This window comes from Kogia breviceps, chromosome 3 (assembly GCF_026419965.1).
Source record: "Kogia breviceps isolate mKogBre1 chromosome 3, mKogBre1 haplotype 1, whole genome shotgun sequence".
Taxonomy (NCBI): Eukaryota; Metazoa; Chordata; class Mammalia; order Artiodactyla; family Physeteridae; genus Kogia; species Kogia breviceps.
This window is the reverse complement of record NC_081312.1, coordinates 104,920,078-104,946,969: the sequence shown is the minus strand read 5'-3', so window position 1 is coordinate 104,946,969 and position 26,892 is coordinate 104,920,078. Positions and strand designations below refer to the sequence as shown.

The following is a 26,892-nucleotide window of genomic DNA, read 5'->3' as shown; positions in this document are numbered from 1 at the left end:
TCTCTCGTTTTCCCCCATCAGCATCTTGGATGACTTTTGAAAACACTTTGTGTTATGCTGACTGTTCTGTTATTCTAAGGCATAGTAATCCTGCCGTTTGGTTTTTGGCTCTGACATGATTAACTTTTAATTTGATCTTCAGTAACTTTGTTTCTGGATTCTGTAGTAATCTGCAGGCACAACTGCATTATAGTTTATCAAAAGTGATTTCATTTTTTAAATAATGAGTCTAATGGAGCCTTTATAAATACAGCCAAGATATTTTTCTAGAATAAATCTTTTTGATGTTCACTTATAAGAATGTTAGAGAAATCAAAAGCAGTAAGGTATTCTCAGGTGTTATATATTATACATCAACGTGTATAGTGAAGCTTAGTGTAGTACTTAATAATATGCTTAATTTGCTTAAAAACAAAAATTTGCTCAAAACTTTATTATAGAAAAATAACTCACTGGCTCCTTATTTAAGGTTAATATTTAAAATGCAAGAATTGAACTATGAATACATTTTATTAATGTGATCATATTGAACTGGAGTTTTCTTTCAAAACATGTAATATTTCAGTCTTGTCATTCTTTATTTCTATTGTGTAATTTTAAAAAATTATTTGTTTTTGGCTGCGTTGGATCTTTGTTGCTGCGTGTGGCTTTCTCTAGTTGCAGCAAGCGGGGGCTACTCTTCGTTGTGGTGCACGGGCTTCTCATTGCGGTGGCTTCTCTTGTTGCAGAGCACAGGCTCTAGGCGCATGGGCTTCAGTAGTTGTAGCATGCGGACTCAGTAGCTGTGGTTCGCGGTCTTAGTTACTCTGCAGCATGTGGGATCCTCCCAGATCAGGGCTCGAACCCGTGTCCCCTGCATTGGCAGGCGGATTCTTAACCACTGCGCCACCAGGGAAGCCCTGTGTAATATTTTTAAAGCTATGACTATAGTACTATTTTCATAATTGAATTTACTTTGAATAGTTGCATTAAAATTATATGAATTCTCTCACAGATATAGAGAACAAATTAGTGATTACCAGTGGTGAAAGGAAAGAGGGGGGAAAGGTAGGGGCAGGGGACTAAGAGGTACAAACTACTATATATAAAAAAGTTATCAAGATATATTGTACAGCACAGGGAATATAGCCAATATTTTATAATAAGTTAAATGGAGTATAATCTATAAAAACTTAGAATCACTGTTGTACACCTGAAACTAATATAATCAAAAAATAATAAAATAGTACCTAGAATAAAAAATGTATATGAATTCTAATCTCTAAAGCTTTTTAAATGGAAAAATTTCTAGCAGGCATGGTAAGCAGGTGGAATGAATCCGGTAAAAGAACAGCCCTCCCCCCAAAGGGACATTTGACATATGTTTTTAATAAACTTTTTAAAAATTTTTATTGAAGTACAGTTGATTTACAATGTTGTTTTAATCTAATAAACTTTTAATGCTTGTGGATCATAACGTTTCTATTTGGTTAAGTATAATTAGTTTATAAGGTGAAGCTATCAATGGAGTCTTAAAAAAATACAGATATTAGGGGTTTCCCTGGTGGCGCAGTGGTTAAGAATCCGCTTGCCAATGCAGGGGACACAGGTTCGAGCCCTGGTCCGAGAAGATCCCACATGCCGTGGAGCAACTAAGCCTGTGCGCCACAACTACTGAGCCTGTGCTCTAGAGCCCACGAGCCACAACTAGTGAAGCCCACGTGCCTACAGCCCATGCTCCACAACAAGAGAAGCCCGCGCACCACAACGAAGAGTAGCTCCCGCTCGCCGCCATTAGAGAAAGCCAGCGCGCAGCAACGAAGACGCAACACAGCCAAAAATAAATTTTTTAAAATACAGATATTAGATAATGATATGCATTGAGATGGGATTTAATGAATGTCTGCAAAGTGTTGTGCAAAAGGATCCGGGCTCCTTCCAAGAGGGCCAGTAAATGGAGTTTATTTTCAGGGGAAAAAACTTATAAGTAGAGAAGCAGTAGGGTGTTTATAATCCTCTAAATTCTACATTATCCTGAAACTTGGGGCACAGTTCCTGTAGAAGACCTGGTGCTTCATAGAGAACAGGGGCTAGGGAAGCTCTTGGTCAATGAAGTGGCCTGGTGGGAGGGAGCCTCTGGTGCTCGGGGCCTGGTCTCAGCCTGCCCTTTCCTTGAGGTCACTCACACCTGCTGAGCCAGCGCCCTGCTTGGGCTGCGGAAACAGGGAGGGAATGAGCTCACCAGAAGCTCTGAATTCATGAGCTTAGGTTAAAATGGTCCCTAGGAAATCCTAGGAAAATAAAGCAGGTGAGGTGAGGAAGAAGATTAACAGCTGTTGAATACATATTATTCTGAACCAACTTTTAATTTGTCATGAAATTAACTTCAGGCTGGATTATCTTCAAAAATTAAAATAAGTAAACACTACTGGGCTGAACAGGTAATAAAGATAACTGTATATAGTAAGAATTAAAAAGATGTTTTAAAGTTTACTATAAAATATCTAAGTATTATATTTTATTAAAATTCTATCAAAATAACCCACTTATATTACAAGTTGATGTGTAAATTTACGAATTTTGTGTCTTAATTATTTAACATGGGTTTTTTTTGTTTGTTTTTTGATACAGGTTGTTGAAGATTGGAAATTCATAGCTCAGGTTCTTGATCGGATGTTTCTGTGGACTTTTCTTCTGGTTTCAATTGTTGGATCTCTTGGGCTTTTTGTTCCAGTTATCTATAAATGGGCCAATATAATAGTACCAATTCATATTGGAAATGCAAATAAGTGACACTTCCCTAGGGGCTGTAGTAGGAATTTAGTTAAAAGGCACATATCTCTTATGGCACCTATAAAATTATGAAAATGTAAATTGTGTTTAAAATTTGATGCAAGCTTCAACAGATTAACAGACACTAACATCAGTTTATCTTAATAGATTGCCCATTAGAACATCTACCTGCGTGACTGAAGGAATAACTAGCTGAATAACATTTGATCTTTTAAAAATAGCAGCACAAAATATTATCTAAACTGTACTAGTAAAAATCTAATGTTTGTATCCTGTCAATTAATTCTGCTTTGTAATCAACAGTTAAGTTCATCTTTTGACTGTGCTGGAAAATTCCTGTTGTATTTGAAGACTGATTTCATTTGGTAAAGGTACACATTTAAAAATTCTCTCTGTCCTGTATTCATTGGGTAAGAGCTAATCTTAAGTATAATATATTGCTGTATTAAATAAGCTGACTACTTGGTATGATAATGATTGAATGTGATGCTGCTTTTCTATAACCAACATTTTTTAAAAATGAAAAATGGGAATTGGGAACTCCTTTAAGGCTGACTTTATTTTGTAGATGCGTAAACTGAATAGTTATTAACTATTTTTACAGCCTATCTTCCATCGTGAAATCATACAATAGATAACTCCTGTCAACATGCAGTAGCATATCCTTAACATTCATTTCAATCCTTTTGTCCACTTTTTCCCCCAATTAATAGAACCACCTTCTATATAAATTCTGGTAGCATCTTTTTATCTTTGATCTTAGAAGTGTCCATGACAACTAAGTGAATCCCATTTTAAGAACACATCTGTGGATACTACTAAATTGTTCTGTGAGAAAACCATCTTCTAAGATTAACGGTGGTATTGTAATTATGTATAAGCACATTGTTATATACCTGTGATGTTTCAATTTTATATCTTTCATTCCAACAGTTACAGTACTAGAATATTAGTGTTGTAAGGGCCTTTAGACATAATCTGGTCTTAGCCTATTACTACTTACTTATTCAATACAGTATCATGTATCACAGGTAGACAAGTTAAAATTTCATCTCTACTGTCATACAGAGTGAAGTGAGTCAGAAAGAGAAAAACAAATATCACATATTAACGCATATATGTGGAACCTAGAAAAATGATACAGATGAACTGGTTTGCAGGAAAGAAATTGAGACACAGATGTAGAGAACAAACGTATGGACACCAAGCGGGGAAAGCAGTGGGGGGTTGGGGGTGGTGGTGGGATGAATTGGGAGATTGGGATTGACATGTATACATTGATGTGTATAAAATGGATGACTAATAAGAACCTGCTGTATAAAAAAATAAATAAAATTAAATTCAAAAAAATAAAAAAATAAAAAAAACAAACAAAAACAGAAAAAAAAAATTCATCTTTAATGTCCCTGGAAGAAAATACTGACAGAAATCTTGTATCCGATTTAGAACTCTTAGCTCTTGAGAGAACAAATGCCTTATTTATTTATAGTAACAGGTCTAAGTTCAATTCAACACTCTTTGGAAGGCAGAAGGGATCCTGTCTAATTTGCCTTTTATTTTAGGCAGTTATTTAATGCTATTTAGTGAGTGAAAGTCTCCTCGTTCGATGAGTTTAAATTGCCAGTTGGCTGTCATAGCATGTATATATCCCCGATCCCTCTTATTATATCTCCACTACTATTACTTTAAAATTTTACATGTAAATACATTTTATAGAAATCTTCTTTTGGCTTACTGATACATGAGTCACAGTGGGCTGCAATTTTGTCCGTTTTATTTTTGCATAGGAAAAACATCATAATGACTAATGAGAAGATTAAAATGGTCTCTGTGAATCATCATCTCTTGCCAGTAGTTATTCAGATTCAGAAGTGGAGTATGGGATACTCTCTCCTTAATAATTTGTCTAAAGCAATGGTTCTCAACCAGAGGCAATTTTGCCCCTGAGGGGATATTTCTGGTTGTCACACCTAGCAAGGGATGGGGGTATGTTATTGGCATCTAGTGGATAGGGGCCAGGGTGCTGCTAAAGATCCTACAACGTACAGGACAGACCCCCCCCCCCACGGAATTATCTGGCCCCAAATGTTACTAGTGCTACGGCTGAGAAACCCCGTTCTAAAGGTTCATTAACAATGACTGTATGACTAGGCATAATTTCTCATAGTATAATAATTTAGAATTATGCAAGATAAATAACTGAGGCCATCTACAATGAGGGCATGATCCTTAGACTCTTGAAAAACAGGAAAAAAAAAGTGCATGTTAAGAAATGATAGTAGTGAGACCTTACTGAAACAGTATAAACTGCAAGGAGATTGTGAGCTGAATAAGAAAACCATTGGGAAATCTGTTGTGATACTGAACAAGACGATTTTTCGTATTTCTGAACAGTAAGGTTTTTTTTAATCCAGTTACATCTCGACCACTAAAAAAAAAAAAAAAAACAGTTTTCATATTTAATCCATTTTTACATGGTCCATAGCATAGCATGCTACTTATCACTGTAGAAGAATTATATTCTGACATTACGTTACCCAAAAGGCTGGTTCAATATTCATTTAGCCATAATTCTCTTGACATTTTTCTTGCATGAATTTTTTTTTAACAAAAGTCAAGACAACTGGATAATAAGTAAACCTTGAAATGTCAAAAGCAAAGCCAATAGCTTGATGATAGGAAGCTGTTAAGAAAAAGCTTAAATGTAAGACCTAAAACAATAAAACTCTTCGAAGAAAACAGGACAAATGCTTTATGACACTGGATTTGGCAAAGATTTCTTGGATATGACACAAAAAGCACAGGTAATGAAAGAAAAAGCAGACATTGGACTTCATGAAAATTAAAAAATTTTGTGCATCAAAAGACACTACTGACAGTAAAAAGGCAACCCACAGAATGGGAGAAAATATTTGCAAATCATATATCAGATAAAGGATTAATATCTAGAATACATAGCGACCTCCTAAAACGTAACAATAAAAAGCACAATTCAAAAATGGACCAAGATCTTGAATAGATATTTCTCCAAAGAAGATATACAAATGGCCAATAAGCATGTGAAAAAATGCTCAAAATCACTAATCATTAGAGAAATGAAATCAAAACTACAATGAGATACTGACTCACAACCAATAGGTTTGCTATTATCAAAAAAAACCAAAAAAAGTATGAGGAGGATGTGGAGAAACTGGGGAGAATCCACCCTTGTGCATTGTTGGTGGCAATATAAAATGGTATAACCGTGGTGGAAAACAGTATGGCAGTTCCTCAAAAAATTAAAAGTAGAATTGCCATATGATCGAGCAATTCCACTTCTGGGTATATCCTCAAAGGAACTGAAAGCAAGGTATTGGAGAGAGTAAACCCATGTTCATAGCAGCATTATCCACAACACCTAAAACATGGGAGCAACCCAAGTGTCCATCAACAGATAAACGGATAAGCAAAATGTATATACTTAAAATTGACTATTATTCAGCTTTAAAAAGTAAGGAAATTCTGAAATATGCTACAACATGGATGAACCTTAGGGACATTCTGTGAAGTGAAACAGGCCAGTCACAAAAAGACAAATACCATATGATTCCACTTATACGAGGTACTTAGAGTAGTCAAAGTCATAAAGACAAAGTGTAATGATGGTTGCTGGTGGGAGGGGAGAATGGGGAGTTATTGTTTAACTGGTCTATAGTTTTACAAGATGAAGAGTTATGGGGATGGATGGCAGTGATGGTTACACAACAATGTGAATATATTTAATACCACTGAACTGTGCACTTAAACATGGTTAAGATGATAAATTTTATGCTAAGTGAATTTTACCACAACAAAAAATAAAATTAAAAAAACAGTGAGCCCCCTCTCCCCCAATACACATAAGTAACCTCATAAGTAACACACAGTTTAGTGCTTATGCATCATCCCTGGCCATCAGAGGTTGCAGAAACAATCCTGCTGTCCCTAAAATGCACACCAGAATGAAAACCCACAGAAATATACGATCAATTACCATGGCAACATACTTCCAATCGTCTTGAATCTGAAAGACAAAAACAAAAATCATGAAAGAGGAAAAAATAGAGCAGGAAGGAAAAGGCAAGGTGAACACATTTTCAATATTGAATATTTAATAAATGTTTCAGTAGAAGAAGCCATTCTGCTTGCCAATATGCAAGAAGCCTTTTTTTTCTAATTGATGTAGTCTGAGGAAATCTACCATTCTCAAGTTTCTCTTTATGCGCTAGAGAAACAGGAATAAAATATCTGTCATATTAAATCTGTTTTAAATCAGAAATTTCTTAATATCTATGTAACCCTTTTTTTCCCCCCAAATTGAATTCCAATTTATAAAGTTAGTTAAAACCAGTTACTTGATTTACACCTCTGCAGGAGGATTCTGGGCCTTTGTTAGAATAGCTAATACAATCCAACATAATTCAAAGTACTAGCTCTTATCCAGTTGTAGATACTAATTTCCTTTTAACATCTGTTTCAAAAATGAAATAAGCACATCAGGGCAAGCCCATCATCACTTCCTCTCCCACCGCCCCCTCTCCACAATGCCCAACTAGCCAAATATCATCTTCAATTAGAAGGCCAAAGTATCATGGAATTCTGTACAGTTATAGAACAGGTTCAAGATCAGAAATAAATGCTGACCATAAAGTAAAAGATGGAAGAAAGAGCAAGACTAATTGTATGTAAGACAGCTTCAATTTAGGCTTGAAATAGGAGGGAGAACTGTACATTAACTATACTAGACAACTCAGAAAGGAAACCATAAGTGGATTGAGAAAAAGGGAATCCATGAATCAACTGAGTTTGAAGAAATAATCACATAATAAAGAGGCAGCATGTGATTTAGTAATTTAATTAAGTGCACTGAAATGGGGCTGGGAGAAAAGGATTTTATTTCACCATTATGAGCTTGAGTGAATGTGTCCCTCCGATGAAACTGAGAAGTCAGTGGATTAGAGCTATAATGCCCTATTTGCCACCAGTTACTTTACTTGAATTCCTAAGACTTTGGGTGTAAAAGATTCCAATATACAATAGACCCTGTGCTTCCTGCCAACTCCCCTTCTGGCGAAACCTCCTAGGGCCTAGGAGGCAGTGGGGCAGGAAAACCAAGACTTGTTATAATCCCAGCTCTGCTCCTTTCTAGGCGTGAGAATCTGGGTAAATTACGTGACCTCTCTCAGCCTCAATGTCCTCACTGGTAAATCGGGGATAAGAACAGTACCGACTTCAGAGAGTTGTTATGAGGATTAAATGAAATATGTGGCTGGCACAGGGTCCTCAATGAATAATACCTACTGATATTAATGCTGATTTAAAAAATGACCATTAACCAAGTATAAATCTACCTCTGAGAGCACTTCACATGGTTTAGCCTGGTGAAGAAAGAGGGGACTTGGGTTTTACACATGAATACACACAGTGCTGCAAACAGAGCTGGGTGAAACTTAATTTTATGTCTTAACTCTGAGTCTTTAAGGCACAACGATACTGGTCATTCTCTGAAAACTTTGGCACTAATGATGCATGAACAGGTCGATGAGTGTTAGGCAGAATGGTGAACTAGCTCAAGCCCCTGGCTCTGTCTCCCAGCCCAGCCCTGCATGTCCAGAAACAAGAGGAGACTGTGCCTTAAAGACTGTCAGAGGGCTTCCCTGGGGGCGCAGTGGTTGAGAGTCCGCCTGCCGATGCAGGGGACGCGGGTTCGTGCCCCGGTCCAGGAGGATCCCACGTGCCGCGGAGCGGCTGGGCCCGTGAGCCATGGCCGCTGAGCCTGCGCTCCGCAATGGGGAGAGGCCATAACAGTGAGAGGCCCACATACTGGAAAAAAAAAAAAATTAAATGGCTGTCAGAAACCTGGGCAGGTGTGGCCTGCTGAGTGTGAGCATGCGGTTGGAAGAGGAGGGTCTCGGTGGAGGGAAGGACTGGGGAAGGCTTGGCTGTGCTCTTCTCTCCACCAACGTGCCTCTTTCCAGCCTGCCACTCCCAGCCCAGAGATGCAGGCAGGGCCACTTGTCAGCAAAGTAGGGCCTGGATGAGGGGAAGAGCAGAGAAGGCGCCCACTGACTGGTGGGGCCTGAGGCTTCCCTCCTTGCTCCCCACATCAAAGATGAACAACTGCAGTTGAGTGAAAGGGACGTGGAGGAGATCCTCACAGACAAGGTCAGCTGGAGGGGAGGAAACGCCCCTGAAGGGGGGGCTCTAGCCCAGTTTGTGGCCATGCGGGTCCTCTGCCTTGGGAAGCCTGGGTTTGGGCCCCTCAAACACAGTTCAGTAAGGATGGCTGACACCCCCAGAAAAGGTGAGTTTACAGGCCCCCAATACACAAACATAGGTATTTGAAAGAAAATTCATGGAACAGATAGGTTAAGGATTTAAACTAAACAAGACAGTCTTTTGAGACTATCCAGATAGTCACTGGATAGGAGAGAATACTGGAGACACGAAGTTAGGAACAAGCAGTGTTATAGAAGTATCAAGTGGAAATACAAGTGTGAACAACAGACAAGCTGCAATAAAGAACTCAAGAGCTGGGATGACTGGCAAGGGTAAATACAGCCCCAGAAAGAAACAGGGAGGAGAGTAAGGACCTCACCTGGGGCAGCGATGTAAAAGAAAAGCTAGGAGGGCTTCCCTGGTGGCGCAGTGGTTGAGAGTCCTCCTGCTGATGCAGGGGACATGGGTTCGTGCCCCGGTCTGGGAGGATCCCACATGCCGCGGAGCGGCTGGGCCCGTGAGCCATGGCTGCTGAGCCTGCGCGTCCGGAGCCTGTGCTCCGCAACGGGAGAGGCCACAACAGTGAGAGGCCCGCATACTGCAAAAAAAAAAAAAAAAAAAAAAGCTAGGAGATGGAGAAGCTGGGAGCAGAGGTATCCCATCTGTACAAAAACAGTTCAGGGAAAGAGAAAAGAAGGGTGAACAGGAGATCTAGAAAACTCTATGTAAACAGCAGCATGTCCGCCACACAGTAAGGGAGAAAGAAGGCATCCTTCAGACAGCCCGACTCTCCTCAGAGCACTGAGTAGGCATCTTTATCTTGCCACCCTTTCATAAACAGGTTGCAATCCACTGGACGGTGGTCCAGATTTCTGCTTTCTCTGGAAAAACAATGGGACCACATTCACCTGTGGTAACAGATGACCAGAGGTGAGCAGTGGCTGCCCCTTGAGATGAACCGTGTGCTAGAAGCATGCTAGAAGCATCTAGCTGGCCACATTCAGGCTGTTTCACTAATGTACCTTCCTGGCATTTCAGCTGTGACTTCCCTTTCAGTAACATTTTTTTTTTTACTGTCTGCCTCCATCACATGTCTTGCGGAAACTCTAACTAAAACCCTCGTGAAACTCTTAACACCTTGTATGGTTCCCAGTAAATAATTTTTGGAATAAAGATAGTTTCTAATAGCCTGACAAAGACGATGGGTACTTAGAGCTCAATCTTTAGTAAATTATCACTCAAAAGAAGTGATTATTTTAAAAGTGGATAAAGAAAGGGTAGAGAATATCTGCAAAAGTGATTAGTGTTAGACAAATGAGATTCTCTAATCATGTACTTAATGTCCAACAACTGCTTCAGGGACTTCCTGGTGGTCCGGTGGTTAAGACTTTGCCTTCCAATGCAGGGGGTGTGGATTTGACCCCTGGTCCCGGAGCTAAGATCCCATGTGCCATAGGGCCAAAAAACCAAAACATAAAACAGAAGCAATGTTGTAACAAATTCAATAAAGTCTTGGGGAAAAAAAACACAAACAACTGCTTCAACTGAATTTAAAGGAGGGCCTGACTTTTTGGCTAAATTTCTGGCATCAGTGGGAGGTTTTGCATTGTTACAGTCACAAGACGGGCTCAGAGTTGCTCAGATGGATGGGGTGAGGACACGGGGCCACTGTTGCTATCTCCCTCCTGTCTCATCTACTTTAATATGCCGTTCACAGCTGAATAAAAGAGGCTCCAGACATTCCCTACCAACATTAATTACCTACAGTGCATCGGGAGCTGAAATTATCTGGTAATTAGCTCTTTGCTAATAATCAACTTAAAGCAGAACCAGTTAATTTTAAAGCAGAGCTTCTTAAAAAAATATTGAACATGATTCTGGTAACCTTGGGGGTAAACAGAGTGGAAGCAGCCAAACACATAAGTGTAAAGTTCCCCCATTACTAACACCTATCACTGTTCTAGCATAAGATTTTTGAAGGAAATAGAAGTTCACCCAATTAAAAAAAGATGGGCAAGAGTGTGAATAGATATTTCACAAAAGAAGATATCCAAATGGCCAATAAGCATATGAAAAAGAGCCCTAATCATTACTCCACAGGGACAAGAAAGGCCACTTCACCCCCATTTGGCAAGGATGGGCAGCAGCTGGGACTCTGAAACATTGCCAGGGGGCGTGTCGATCGGCTCAAACCCTTTGGAAACCTGACAGTGTCCATTAAAGTGAAAAATACACCTCGCCAATGATCCAGCAATTCCACCCCTAGGAATGTAGCCAGGAGAAACGAGTGTACATATTCACCGAAAGATATGTATAAATTTATAGCAGCGTTATTCATATCGCTCCAAACTGGAAATAACCAAATGTCCAACAACTGTAGAATGAATAAACAGAAGGCAGTGTTGTCATACTGTAGAATCTTACACACCAATAACAAACCAAAAGGATAAACCTCAGACATCTTTGTACACTTTGCTGCATGATAGAAGTCAGATATGAAAGTTTATATTATGCGATTCCACTTATATGAAGTTCAAGAATAGGTAAAATTAATTAACATAAAAGAGGTCGGGATCAGTGGTTACTGAGGAGGGAGGGAGGGGGTTACTGACTGGGGAGGGGCACAAGGGAACCGTCTGAGGCACTGGAAATGTTCTATATCTTCACCTAGATCATGGTTACGTGGGTGTACGCATAATGTAAAAATTCACTGAGATGTAGACTTAAGAGGTGTGTACTTTATGTAAATTACTCTTAAAGGGGAGTAGGGAGACACAATTAGTAAAGTTTAAAATGTCAGCTCAGCTGATCAATGCTAATTGGAGATCATCTGGTCTCATGCCCTCTTCCAGCCTGCCTCCTAATCCATTCACTCAGCATCAGGTGTTCCAACGGACCAAACTGCCGGCAGCCCAGCAGCTAAATGCAGTGTACCACGTACTCACAACCTTTATCATCCCATTTTACAAATGAAAAGACAGGCTCACAGAGGTGAGGCGGTGTATCCAAGGATAAATAACTGGTAAATGAGGAACCGGCCTGAACACAAGCCACTGATGCCAGTCTAATTCCTTAACCCCACCCTAAGCCTTGCCCACAAGGAACCAATAAAATGTTTGTTGAATGAATGAATGACCAATGTAATAACAGACATATCCTTACCTCTTTGGCTTCATTTTGTGCTTTCATGTTTTCAGCAATATACTTGACACTTTGGATAGCTTCTTTGATTTCCGGTGACAGAGCAGAGAGGGACAGCACGGCATCGACAGATTCAGAACTGGAGCTTCTCGTGAGATTGGCACTGAAATTTGGGATTTTTACCCTGCGGTGGTGGCAGTAGCCACATAGTCCATCCTGGCAGGGGTAGCCTTCTTTGCAGCTCTTGGACTCTATGTGGCTGAAGCAATTCAGGTTCGAGAGCTCAGCGCTATTGAAGGGTCTTGGCCTCTGAATGTTACCCTCGCTGCTTGCCGGCCTAGTCATGAACATGACCCTGGGAAGAAAGTTCAAGAATATGGTCTTCACCCACATAGGCATCGTGTGCGTGGTGGGGGTCCTGTAGTGCACGTTGAGCACGAAGACGGTGATGACGATGGACAAGGTTACAAAAATCATGGTGAACAGGAGGTACTCGCCGATCAGGGGAATCACCAGAGAAGTGGACGGGATGGTCTCAGTGATCACCAGGAGAAACACAGTCAAGGAGAGGAGGACCGAGATGCAGAGGGTCACCTTCTCGCCGCAGTCGGAGGGCAGGTAGAAGACGAGCACAGTCAGGAAGGAGATGAGCAGGCAGGGGATGATGAGGTTGATGGTGTAGAACAGGGGCAGGCGCCGGATGTACAGCGAGTACGTGATGTCTGGGTAGATCTCCTCGCAGCAGTTGTACTTGATGTCATGTTTGTAGCCGGGGGCTTTGATGATGGCCCACTCGCCACTCTCCCAGTAGTCCTTGAGGTTCATGGAGGAGCCGATCAGGACCAGGTCGATCTTTGCCTTGTCGTAGGACCAGGAACCAAACTTCATGGTGCAGTTCTGGTAATCGAATGGGAAGTAGGTCACATCGATTTTGCACGAGCTCTTAAAGATGGCTGGGGGGATCCAAGTCACTTCCCCCGTGTACTTGAGTAAAGCTTTGGTCTTGTCGTCCACCTGGAAATCCCCAACAGCACTGCGGAGACAAAGAGGGGGTGTGCGGCACACAGGTCATTACCACGTGGTCATCTAGTCCAGCTTCTCACGCCGCCAGCGGGTAAATGGCAAGTAACAATTTGTAAAACTGCAGAATATGAGCTCAAAGTGCCGTACAAGGTCTCGCAGTTCACCATCCCATTTACCAATGGGGATACTGAGGCCCAGGACCCCCCAACCCCCAACAATCTGACACACTCATCGCCCCCCGCCCTGGGGCATGTCATGGGTTCATTCCACACCATACAACTCCCAACCTGATATTTATGGAGACACTCTCAAATGCCAGAGATTTTTTTTTCTCCTTTAACTGAAGAAATAAATTAATGAAAGTGGTCATCAGGAGGCAGGTGTTTAGGCGACCTTTGGGGATATTTGCCACTCGCTGTCCCTATGGTTTGGCCCTGATAATGCCTCCTCATTCTGTCTGCATTGGGAGCCCAATGTGTGTATACACACGGATGTCAAACCAGACTGTGGACCTGGAAGGGGCTGCAGAGACCACCGTAGGAGCCCACTGCCATTAAACTGAGCCTGTTAGATGGGTCCATTACCAGGCCCTATCTCTGGACCCCGGTTCTACCGTTTACCAAACTCCCCATTCCTCCCTGCACTGTTTTATTTTTTTAATTCTTTCTTTCTTTTTTTTTTTTTTTGCAGTACGCGGGCCTCTCACTGTTGTGGCCTCTCCCATTGCAGAGCACAGGCTCCTGACGCGCAGGCTCAGCAGCCATGGCCCACGGGCCCAGCCGTTCCGCGGCATGTGGGATCTTCGCGGACCAGGACACGAACCCGTGTCCCCTGCATCGGCAGGCAGACTCACAACCACTGCGCCACCAGGGAAGCCCCCTGCACTGTTTTAGAATGAATAATCATGTTTTCTGATTCCTTGTCTTTCAAACCCAGCATGACAGGTTCCTTTGCCTTCTGTGTCCCTATCCTTCCCCATTTTCTCCCCATGTTCCTTCTCCCTTCTGTTTAGCTATGTGCACCCTTTCTATGCAGAGACATGCATTATTCCTACAATTGGCTTGTTGGCATTTATCAGCTGGTTTGTGCAGTGGAAGATTTGCTGACGACCAGCTCAACACCCTGTCCAGTCTTGCATCTGAGCATGAAGCCAGCCGGTCCTCATGACAATGCCCTTGCCCAGTGAAAGCTCTTGACATTTCCGTGGGTCAGCCCTGTTGATTTCTTAAGAGTTCCGCATTTGAAGGCATGTATGTCCTTCTAAAGGGAGCAACCACTATACCCTTTTGCCTGAAGAGCTGGACAAAAAAAAAAAAAAAAAAAAAAGACAAACCTGAACATTTAGGGATATCCTGTCTGGTTGTTACTGGATACCACTGTGTGAAGACAGGAGGGGGTGTGTTGGGGGCCTGTCTCCTTGCTGGTCTCTGGCCCTCCCACCCTCACGTGTGTCTGTCGAGCTGGACAGCCGTTACACGTGAAGACTTGATGTCAAATCTACTACCCGCCTTCACTCCAGCCGGCTGGGTTGTCCCAAAGGTGCCCTGCTGTGTTTATATGTTCTTAGCCCCACTTTATCCTACTGGGCCCTCAATTCCCCACAAGAAGATGATTCCCAGCTCCAGGAGGAAAGGAAGGGTATGAGAAGTGGGGAGGGGGTGGGGACCCACACAGCCCCAAGTGGACTTGACCATGTTGGGCACCAAGGAGTCCTGGGAGGCTGGCCTACACTACACAGAGGGCGGAGAGGACCCCTGGGAAGGCAGAGACCTCCAGAACAACTTTCCTTAGGGCATCTTGGATCAACAAAATGGACCTTCAGAGCCCAGGGACAAGTCTAAGGCAAAGTATGGCCCACTGGCCTGCAGCCTATTACTGTACATAAATTTTTATTGGAGCACACAGCCATACCCATTTGGGGTCTATTGTCTGCAGCTACTTTTAAGCTACAAGGGCAGGACTGAGTAGCTGAGACAGAGACTCTAAGGCCCACAAAGCCTAAAATACTTAACTACCTGGCCTTTCACAGAAAAGCTTAATGATCCCTGCTTTAGTCTGATCCCCTCATTTTACTGATGAGGAAACTGAGGGTCAGAGAGCAGGACTCACTTGCTCAGGGTCCCACAGAGAGTTTGTGGCAGAGCCTTGACCAGTCAGAACTTGAGTCCTCAAGTCTGTGCGTCCAAAAGGCCAAACGCTGGAGATCAGCTTACCTTGGTTGCTGGTGCCCATGTCTGCTATTTTCCAGGGATCCTGGTCCCTGTGGCGGCTGCCTACAGACCCCCGCGCAGCTGTGTCTGCCAGACCAGGAGGTCTGCTTGCTGACAGTGTCAGCGGCCTAGCTCTGCCACCAGGAGACCGAAGATGAAGACCTCGCTGGGTACCAGGGTCTGGCAGAGCCCCAGCCACAGAGAGGGTGCTCGGTGAGTACTAGCTGACTGAACAGATGACCAAAAAAATAAATGAAGCTCTCATCCCCCCGGCTACCCAAGAGATGGCTGGCAGCAAGGGTCAGCAGAGGGGGGAAAGGTCTCACTCAGCCAGTGTGTTGCTGAACCATGTGAGTTGATTAAAAAAAGAAAAGGCAGGGGGGCTTCCCTGGTGGCACAGTGGTTGGGAGTCCGCCTGCCAGTTCAGGGGACGCGGGTTCGTGCCCTGGTCCGGGAAGATCCCACATGCCACGGAATGGCTGGGTCCGTGAGCCATGGCCGCTGAGCCTGCGTGTCCGGAGCCTGTGCTCCACAACGGGAGAGGCCACAGCAGTGAGAGGCCCGCATACCGGAAAAAAAAAAAAAAAAAAAAAAAGGCAGCGTGGTGCAAATGATTAGTTGAGGTATCACTTTAATAGAAAAAAAGAGTAAGAGCTGAAGTGGGGCGAGGGTGGTGAGTGGTATAAGAAAGATCACGATGGCATCTGTTTCTTTAACCTTTCCAAATTTCCTCAGAAAAACTGGGCAACAAGATAGCAAAAGAAATATCCCACTGCTCACGTGGTCAACACGTGAACTCCAAGAACCTCAGGTGTGAGAGAGTGGGGTCGAACCACCACCACCAGTGGGGCCTGTGTGGGATTCGGGTGGGGTTAGCTGCTGTGGAGGTGGCTGAGGGAAGAGGAAGGGGAGTTCTCCTGTCCCGAGAGCCCCAGACAGAAATCGCCAAGAGGTATCTGCCCCTCAAAAAAAGAGGACCCCTCTCTGCACTGCATCCTCAGCAAGGGGACCAGTGAAACAGAGAGGGCACCAAAGGTTCCAGTTTCTGGGAGAGGACAAAAGGATGGGGAACCACCAAGGTCTGCAGAGGAGGCTGGGCTAGGCTCGATCTCAGAAATACCTCCCACCCCAACTGCCTTCCAGAAGGACAGAGACCCACCCAGAAAAAAGCTGCATAGGGTAGGCTCCAAATGGAACAGCGTGGGAAACTGAGGGTAAGAAACAGAAGATGGTTGAGAAACTAGAGAACCAGGTGTCTAGAAGTGGCAGCTCTCAGACTGTGGAGATGGCTACACAGAGTATTTAAATGCTTCACGGGAACCACTTGAGGAGGGAACTCCCAAGCAGGTGACACAAGAGACCCACCCTTACCCACTCCCATCCTCTCTGGGAACCTGTCCTAAAAGTACAGCAAAGGCCATCTATTTAAACAAGAGCAACAGAAAAGGATTAGACTGAACCCCATATTAACATACTGTAAGAAAAATATGAAAAGTAACTGAATAATAATAACATACAAGCAGACAAGTGCACAGCGCAAAAATATAACCTCAGAGCAGATGAAACTGATAATCCAACATTACAAATTAAGCTAATAGAACGGTCTTTAGAAACTTTGAAAGAGCAGCATAAATTAGAAATAGAAAAGTTAAGAATTTGGGTAAGCAACAGGAAGATGAATAAAGAACTGACAGAACTTAGGAAAGAATGGGAAAAAAGAAATTTAAAAAATCACTTTAGAAATAAAAACTAAAATGTAACAACAAGCAGACACCATGGAAAGTATTGTGATGAAAATAAACAGGAGAAAAAAATTCTTTTAAATCAAAAAGAGACAAAGAAAAAGAATTTGAGAGAAAATAATATGGAGAGAATATAGGTAAAGCAGTTCAAATATATGTGAAAATGGAGTTGCTGGAGAGATAAAGCAATAGAACAGATCTTAAAAACTCTAATTCACAAAAAATTTACTGGAATAAAAGAAGGTGTATTATGTATATGGTACAGAGTAAAACAACTAGATTTTAAACATAAAGGATAAAATATCTTTGGGTTACCCAAGAAAAAGAACAACCCGCTTGTAAACAAGCTGACTATACATCCCAATTCATCCAGAACAGTCCTGGTTTACATCTGTGGTCCTGGCACACTTATTAATAGAGTCCCTTTTCTCTCCCCAAAGTCACCAGATTTTACAAGAAAAAAAGAAAATTAGACTGGCAATCGTTTTTGACAGCAACACTTCATACCAGAACATGAGTCAGCATTTTTAAGATTTTCATGGAAGGAAAATATGAGCCAAGGATTTTATATCAGCAAGATGACCTAAAAGTATTACCTAAAAAGGCTACAATGAGTTATGAACTTGTAAGAACTTAGGGTATATTGTGTCCATGAACACTTTCTGAGGATTCTACTAGAGAACGAACTTCAAAGAACAAAAACATGGCAGGAGAAACTGGCCTAAGAAGGTAAAAAGTGTTTCTAGTGTGTTGAAATGAAAAGAAACTCTCACCAGAGGTTTAGAGAAACTGAAGTTTTAGTTAGGAGAGAGGAATTGAAGGATATTCTCTAAATCTTATTTTCAGCTTCAGATTCCAAGAAAATTCCTTATATTTGCTCCTCTCCATATCCGATTTGAAGCTTTTCACTATGTCTCTCAGTATTGTTAAAAGCACACATCCCTAAAGTACCCCAGCTGTTCACCCAAGATTGCCGGCAAGAAAACAGCTATGAATTTCAAATCATAAGATTAAGATCTGTGCCCACTTTCTTAATTCTAGCTTAGCAAAAATTCTTACCACCCTGCCCAGCTCCTTAAGAGCCTTTGGACCAGGAGATTTCTAGGATGGCTCACATTCTGCAAACCAGTTAATTTATCTCCTGTCCCAGTTCTTTAAGGACCAATTAATAAGTTGCATGAAAGAAACATATTTATGAATGCTGTCTTTTCTTGGGAAAGCAGTAAACAAAACACAGACCTCTAAAAGTTTTATCGTTTCTGGCCTTCCATTTAGGTCTTTAATCCATTTTGAGCTTATTTTTGTGAATGGTGTTAGGGAGTGTTCTAATTTCATTCTTTTAGATGTAGCTAAATTTTTTCCCAGCACCACTTGTTGAAGAGGCTGTCTTTTCTCCATTGTATATTCTTTTTTTTTTTTTTTTTTTTTTTTTGCGGTACGCAGGCCTCTCCCTGCTGTGGCCTCTCCGGTTGTGGAGCACAGGCTCCGGACGCGCAGGCTCAGCAGCCATGGCTCATGGGCCCAGCCGCTCCACGGCATGTGGGATCTTCCCGGACCGGGGCACAAACCCATGTCCCCTGCATCAGCAGGCGGACTCTCAACCACTGCGCCACCAGGGAAGCCCTCCATTGTATATTCTTGCCTCCTTTATCAAAGATAGGGTGACCATATGTGTGTGGGTTTATCTCTGAGCTCTCTATCCTGTTCCATTGATCTATATTTCTGTTTTGGTGCCAGTACCATACTGTCTTGATTACTGTAGCTTAAACCATAATTCAAAAAGAGTCATGTACCACAATGTTCATTGCAGTTCTATTTATAATAGCCAGGACATGGAAGCAACCTAAGTGACCAGTGACAGATGAATGGATAAAGAAGATGTGACACATATATACAATGGAATATTACTCAGCCATAAAAAGAAATGAAATTGAGTTATTTGTAGTGAGGTGGATGGACCTAGAATCTGTCATACAGACTGAAGTAAGTCAGAAAGGGAAAAATAAATACTGTACGCTAACACATATATATGGAATCTAAAAAAAAAAATGGTTATCAAGAACCTAGGGGCAGGATGGGAATAAAGATTCAGACCTACTAGAGAATGGACTTGAGGACATGGGGAGCGGTACGAGTAAGCTGGGACAAAATGAGAGAGTGGCATGGACATATATACACTACCAAATGTAAAATCGATAGCTAGTGGGAAGCAGCCGCATAGCACAGGGAGATCAGCTCGGTGCTTTGTGACCACCTAGACGGGTGGGATAGGGAGGGTGGGAGGCAGGGAGACACAAGAGGGAAGAGATATGGGGATATATGTATATGTACAGCTGATTCACTCTGTTATAAAGCAGAAACGAACACACCATTGTAAAGCAATTATACTCCAATAAAGATGTTAAAAAAATTTAAAAAATTAAAAAAGTAAAAACACAGACCATCTTTGGAGTGGTTAAAGAACACTTTTCTTTTAACCCATGACTAGAAAGTGGGCTTCAGCCAAACACGTAGCTTCTCTAGTCCCAATACGAACAGTAAAACATATTGATTTGTACTAATACACATACAAACCTAAACACAGAATGCTTTAAAATCTGATTAGACTAATTCTATACAAACTGTTTTGTTGAAAAATGTGCAGTGTTTTTTTAAGACATTAGAACTCCAGAAATAAAGCACAGTTACATAATTGAAGTCTGTCAATACCTGGAGAACAAACTAGTACATACTGTAAAATATCAATTAAAATTATATTTGTCTAATAACAGAGGTTAAATGTGGAAGGTGTCAGGTTTGTATGGGCTTAGGAAAGAGGCAGGATTTGGAGCTGCCACAATGGGCAGATTCAGATAGGCAGAGGAAGAACCTTTGAAAGAGAGAAAAAGGTGCAGCTTCCTGCGGCTGGTGGGCAGATGCACGTGTGCAGCGTGAGGCAGGGGCAGGGAGCATTCATCGGGTGAGTAAAAGAATGAAGCTTGGAGAGGAACCAAGATGGCGGAGTAGAAGGACGTGCTCTCACTCCCTCTTGCGAGAATACCAGAATCACAACCAGCTGCTGGACAATCATCGACAGGAAGACACTGGAAGTCACCAAAAAAGATACCCCACGTCCAAAGACAAAGGAGAATCCAAAATGAGATGGTAGGAGGGGTGCAATCGGTAAAATCAAATCCCATAACTGCTGGGTGGGTGACTCACAGGTTGGAGAACATTTATACTGCAGAAGTCCACCCACGGAGTGATGGTTCTGAGCCCCACGTCAGACTTCTGAACCTGGCGGTCCAGCAATGGGAGGAGGAATTCCTAGAGAATTAGACCTTGAAGCCTAGTGGGAATTGACTGTAGGACTTGGACAGGACTGGGGGAAACAGAGACTCCACTCTTGGAGGGCACACACAGAGTAGTGTGCACATCAGGACCCAGGGGAAGGAGCAGTGACCCCAGGGGAGACTGAACCAGACCTACCTGCTAGTGTGGGAGGGTCTCCTGCAGAGGTGTGGGGGGTGTGCTATGGCTCACCGTGGGGATAAGGACACTGACAGCAGAAGTTCTGGGAAGTACTCCTTGGCATAAGCCCTCCCAGAGTCTGTCATTAGCCCCACCAAAGAGCCCAGGTAGGCTCCAGTGCTGGGTTGCCTCAGGCCAAACAACCAACAGGGAGGGAACCCAGCCCCACCTATCAACAGTCAAGCGGATTAAAGTTTAACTAAGCTCTGCCCAACAGCAACAGTCAGCTTTATCCACCACCAGTCCCTCCCATAAAGCCTCTTAGACAGCCTCATCCACCAGAAGGCAGACAGCAGAAGCAAGAAGAACTACAATCCTGCAGCCTGTGGAACAAAAACCACATTCACAGAAAGACAGACAAGATGAAAAGGTACAGGGCTATGTACCAGATGAAGGAACAACATAAAACCCCAGAAAAACAACTACATGAAGTGGAGATAGGCAACCTTCCAGAAAAAGAATTCAGAATAATGACAGTGAAGATGATCCAGAGCCTCGGAAAAACGATGGAGGCACAGAATGAGAAGATGCAAGAAAGGTTTAACAAAGACCTAGAAGAATTAAAGAACAAACAGAGGTGAACAATACAATAAATGAAATGAAAATGACACTAGAAGGAATCAATAGCAGAATAACTGATGCAGAAGAACGGATAATTGACATGGAAGACAGAATGGTGGAATTCATTGGTACGGAACAGAATGAAGAAAAAGAATGAAAAGAAATGAAGAAGGCCTAAGAGACCTCTGGGACAACATTCACATTATAGGGGTCCCAGAAGGAGAAGAGAGAGAGAAAGGACCCGAGAAAGTATTTGAAGAGATTATAGTCAAAAACTTCCCTAACATGGGAAAGGAAATAGCCATCCAAGTCCAGGAAGCACAGTGAGTCCCATACTGGATAAACCCAAGGAGAAATATGCCGAGACACATAGTAATCAAATTGGCAAAAATTAAAGACAAAGAAAAATTATTGAAAGCAGCAAGGGAAAAATGAAAAATAACATACAAGGGAACTTGCATAAGTTAACTGCTGATTTCTCAGCAGAAACTCTACAAGCCAGAAGGGAGTGGCATGATATACTTAAAGTGATGAAAGGGAAGAATGTACTACCAAGATTACTCTACCCGGCAAGGATCTCATTCAGATTCGATGGAGAAATCAAGAGCTTTAAAGGCAAGCAAAAGCTAGGAGACTTTAGCACCACCAAACCAGCTCTAAAACAAATGCTAAAGGAACTTCTCTAAGTGGGAAACTCGAGAAAAGGACCTATAAAAACAAACCCAAAACAATTAAGAAAATGGTCATAGAAACATACATATCGATAATTACCTTAAATGTGAATGGATTAAATGCTCCAACCAAAAGACACAGGCTTGCTGAATGGATACAAAAGCAAGACCCATATATATGCTGTCTACAAGAGACCCACTTCAGACCTAGGGACGCATACAGACTGAAAGTGAAGGGATGGAAAAAGATATTCCATGGAAATGGACATCAAAAGAAAGCTGGAGTAGCTATACTCATATCAGATAAAATAGACTTTAAAATAAAGTATGTTATAAGAGATATGGAAGGACACTACATAATGATCAATGAATCAATCCAAGAAGAAGATATAACAATTATAAAAATATATGCACCCAACATAGGAGCACCTCAATACATAAGGCAACTGCTAACAGCTATAAAAGAGGAAATCGACAGTAACACAATCATAGTGGGGGACTTTAACACCTCACTTAAACCAATGGACAGATTCTCGAAAATGAAAATAAATAAGGAAACAGAAGCTTTAAATGATACAATAGACCAGATAGATTTAATTGATATTTATAAGAAATTCCATCCAAAAACAGCAGATTACACTTTCTTCTCAAGTGCACACAGAACATTATCCAGGATAGATCACATCTTGGGTCACAAATCAAGCCTCAGTAAATTTAAGAAAATTGAACTCATATCAAGCATCTTTTCTGACCATAATGCTATGAGATTAGAAATGAACTACAGGGAAAAAAAACGTAAAAAACACGAACACATGGAGGCTAAACAATACGTTACTAAGTAACCAAGAGATCACTGAAGAAATCAAAGAAGAAATCAAAAAATACCTAGAGACAAATGACAATGAAAACACGATGATCCAAAACCTATGGGATGCAGCAAAAGCAGTTCTAAGAGGGAAGTTTATAGCTATACAAGCCTACCTCAAAAGACAACAAAAATCTCAAATAAACAATCTAACCGGGCTTCCCTGGTGGCGCAGTGGTTGGGAGTCCGCCTGCCGATGCAGGGGTCACGGGTTCGTGCCCTGGTCCGGGAGGATCCCACGTGCCGCGGAGCGGCTGGGCCCGTGAGCCATGGCCGCTGGGCCTGCGCGTCCGGAGCCTGTGCTCCGCGACGGGAGAGGCCACGGCAGTGAGAGGCCCGCATACCGCAAAAAAAAAAAAAAAAACAAACAAAACAAACAAACAAACAAAAAACAATCTAACCTTACACCTAAAGGAAATAGAGAAAGAACAACAAAACCTAAAGTTAGCAGAAGGAAAGAAATCATAAAGATCAGAGCAGAAATAATGAAATAGAAAAAAAGAAAACAATAGCAAACATCAATAAAACTAAAAGCTGGTTCTTTGAGAAGATAAACAAAATTGATAAACCATTAGCAAGACTCACCAAGAAAAAGAGGGAGAGGACTCAAATCAATAAACTTAGAAATGAAAAACAAATTACAAGAGACATGGCAGAAATACAAAGCTTCCTAAGAGACTACTACAAGCAACTCTATGCCAATAAAATGGACAACCTGGAAGAAATGGACAAATTCTTAGAAAGATATAACCTTCCAAGACTGAACCAGAAAGAAATAGAAAATATGAATAGACCAATCACAAGTAATCAAATTGAAACTGTGATTAAAAATCTTCCAACAAAGAAAAGTCCAGGACCAGATGGCTTCACAGGTGAATTCTACCAAACATTTAGAGAAGAGCTAACACCCATACTTCTCAAACTCTTCCAAAAAATCGCAGAGGAAGGAACACTCCCAAACTCATTCTCTGAGGCCACCATCACCCTGATACCAAAACCAGACAAAGATACTACCAAAAAAGAAAATTACAGACCAATATCACTGATGAATATAGATGCAAAAACCCTCAACAAAATACTAGCAAACAGAATCCAACAACACATTAAAAGGATCATACACCATGATCAAGTGGGGTTTATCCCAGGAATGCAAGGATTCTTCAGTATACACAAATCAATCAATGTGATACACCATGCTAACAAACTGAAGAATAAAAACCATATGATCATCTCAATACATGCAGAAAAAGCTTTTGACAAAATTCAACACCCATTTATGATAAAAACTCTCCAGAAAGTGGGCATGGAGGGAAACTACCTCAACATAATAAAGGCCATATATGACAAACCCACAGCAAACATCATTCTCAATGGTGAAAAACTGAAAGCATTTCCTCTAAGATCAGGAACAAGACAAGGTTGCCCACTCTCACCACTCTTATTCAACCTAGTTTTGGAAGTCTTAGCCACAGCAATCAGAGAAGAAAAAGAAATAAAAGGAATTCAAATCGGAAAAGAAGAAGTAAAGCTGTCACTGTTTGCAGATGACATGATACTATACATAGAGAATCCTAAAAATGCCACCAGAAAACTACTAGAGCTAATCAATGAATTTGGTAAAGTTGCAGGATACAAAATTAATGCACAGAAATCTCTTGCATTCCTGTACACTAATGATGAAAAATCTGAAAGAGAAATTATGGAAACACTCCCATTTACCATTGCAACAAAAAGAATAAAATACATAGGAATAAACTTACCTAGGGAGACAAAAGACCTGTATGCAGAAAACTATAAGACACTGATGAAAGAAATTAAAGATGATACCAACAGATGGAGAGATATACCATGTTCTTGGATTGGAAGAATCAATATTGTGAAAATGACTATACTACCCAAAGCAATCTACACATTCAATGCAATCCCTACCAAATTACCAATGGCCTTTTTTATGGAACTAGAACAAATCATCTTAAAATTTGTATGGAGACACAAAAGACCCCGAATAGCCAAAGGAGTCTTGAGGGAAAAAAACGGAGCTGGAGGAATCAGACTCTCTGACTTCAGATTATACTACAAAACTATAGTAATCAAGACAATATGGTACTGGCACAAAAAGAGAAACATAGATCAATGGAACAAGATAGAAAGCCCAGAGATAAACCCACGCAACTATGGTCAACTAATCTATGACAAAGGAGGCAAAGATATACCATGGAGAAAAGACAGTGTCTTCAATAAGTGGTGCTGGGAAAACTGGACAGCTACATGTAAAAAAATGAAATTAGAACACTCTGTAACACCATACACAAAAATAAACTCAAAATGGATTCGAGACCTAAATGTAAGACAGGACACTATAAAACTCTTAGAGGAAAACATAGGAAGAACACCTCTTTGACATAAATAACAGCAAGATCTTTTTTGATCCACCTCCTAGAGTAATGGAAATAAAAGAAAAATAAACAAATGGGACCTAATGAAACTTCGAAGCTTTTGCACAGCAAAGGAAACCATAGACAAGACAAAAAGACAACCCTCAGTATGGGAGAAAATATTCGCAAACTAATCAACGGACAAAGGATTAATATTCAAAATATATAAACAGCACGTGCAGCTCAATATTAAAGAAACAACCCAATCAAAAAATGGGCAGAAGACCTAAATAGACATTTCTCCAAAGAAGACATACAGATGGCCAAGAAGCAGGTGAAAAGCTGCTCAACGTCACTAATTATTAGAGAAATGCAAATCAAAACTACAATGAGGTATCACCTCACACCAGTTCAAATGGGCATCATCAGAAAATCTACAAACAACAAATGCTGGAGAGGGTGTGGAGAAAAGGGAACCCTCTTGCACTGTTGGTGGGAATGTAAATTGATACAGCCACTATGGAGAACAGTATGGAGGTTCCTTAAAAAAACTAAAAATAGAATTACCATATGATTCAGCAATCCCACTACTGGGCATATACCCAGAGAAAACCATAATTCAAAAAGACACATGCACCCCAATGTTCATTTCAGCACTATTTACAATAGCCAGGTCATGGAAGCAGCCTAAATGTCCATCGACAGACGAATGGATAAAGAAGATGTGGTACATATATACAATGGAATATTACTCAGCCATAAAAAAGAATGAAACTGAGTCATTTGTTGAGACGTGAATGGATCTAGAGACTGTCATACAGAGTGAAGTAAGTCAGAAAAAGAAAAACAAATATAGTATATTAACACATGTATGTGGAACCTAGAAAAATGGTACAGATGAACTGGTTTGCAGGGTAGAAGCTGAGACACAGATGTAGAGAACAAACGTATGAACACCAAGGGGGGAAAACTGCGGTGGGGTGGGGATGGTGGTGTGCTGAATTAGGCAATTGGGATGGACATGTAGACACTGATGTGTATAAAATTGATGACTGATAAGAACCTGCAGTATAAAAAAACAAACAAAAAAACAACTCATACTAAACTTTCTTTGGTTATTTGTATGGAAATGTTAATATAAATGTTTCAAACATTACATGAAATTTCTAAAAATCTTATATGTTCTGGTATAATGTTATAAGTCATAATTCTAGTTATTACTTTAAAATGTGTATCTCAGAAATAAGTAAATTTCCTTGTCAATTGCATTATTATGAACTTTCATCAAATCTCTAACTGTGGTCATTTTTAAGTCTTTTGTCATTTACACAGAGTTCTGGGTGTACTCTGATGCTTTCGCAAAAATGTTCCTATAAAAGGTTTTCATCTTCAAGGAATTCATGGAAAAGACTCTGCCAAGTACAGGTTTCTGGTAACTGACTATACTGCTGAACTGAATGAATAAGCATTTTCAGAACTATAATGGAAAACTGATGAATTCATAAAAGTGCTAACAAAAGATTAAAAAATTAATTACATGGGACTGAGTGAACTGATGAGGATGATTATAATTTTTGTGACTTTCTGTCTGAATAATAATAAAAAAAAATCCCACAAGGACTCAGAGGCCAAAAATATACAAATCAATTTTCACTGCAAAGTAAAGGAGCTGTTACAGTGGAGGATTACTGGACTGAATGTCAATATTATGACATAGTATGAATGTGTTTCGTGTTTGGTAATTGCAATCATTGTTGCTTTTGTTGTGGTCATCCATTAAAAAAA

General features: G+C 41.1%; 2 protein-coding genes across 5 annotated transcripts in view; one reads left to right on the top strand and one right to left on the bottom strand.

The window, feature by feature from the left end:
* The window catches only part of CHRNA5 (cholinergic receptor nicotinic alpha 5 subunit), a 61,642-nt gene extending 57,551 nt beyond the window's left edge, over positions 1-4,091 (top strand). The window contains exon 6 of one of the 3 annotated variants that reach the window (XM_067029427.1): positions 2,611-4,091. In XM_067029427.1, coding sequence (XP_066885528.1) covers positions 2,611-2,772 — 162 coding nt within the window. In that variant the 3' untranslated portion in view covers positions 2,773-4,091. The remainder of the gene's footprint in view (positions 1-2,610) is intronic. The other 2 variants (XM_059058162.2, XM_059058163.2) reach the window with 2 other exon arrangements.
* Positions 2,453-26,892, bottom strand: part of CHRNA3 (cholinergic receptor nicotinic alpha 3 subunit) — a 28,522-nt gene continuing 4,082 nt past the window's right edge. Inside the window, exons 5-6 of one of the 2 annotated variants that reach the window (XM_059058160.2) lie at positions 12,172-13,183; positions 2,453-6,814 (exon numbers count right to left, since the gene is read on the bottom strand). In XM_059058160.2, the coding sequence (XP_058914143.1) occupies positions 6,686-6,814; positions 12,172-13,183 (1,141 nt within the window). In that variant the 3' untranslated portion in view covers positions 2,453-6,685. The remainder of the gene's footprint in view (positions 6,815-12,171; positions 13,184-26,892) is intronic. The other variant, XM_059058159.2, reaches the window with a different exon arrangement.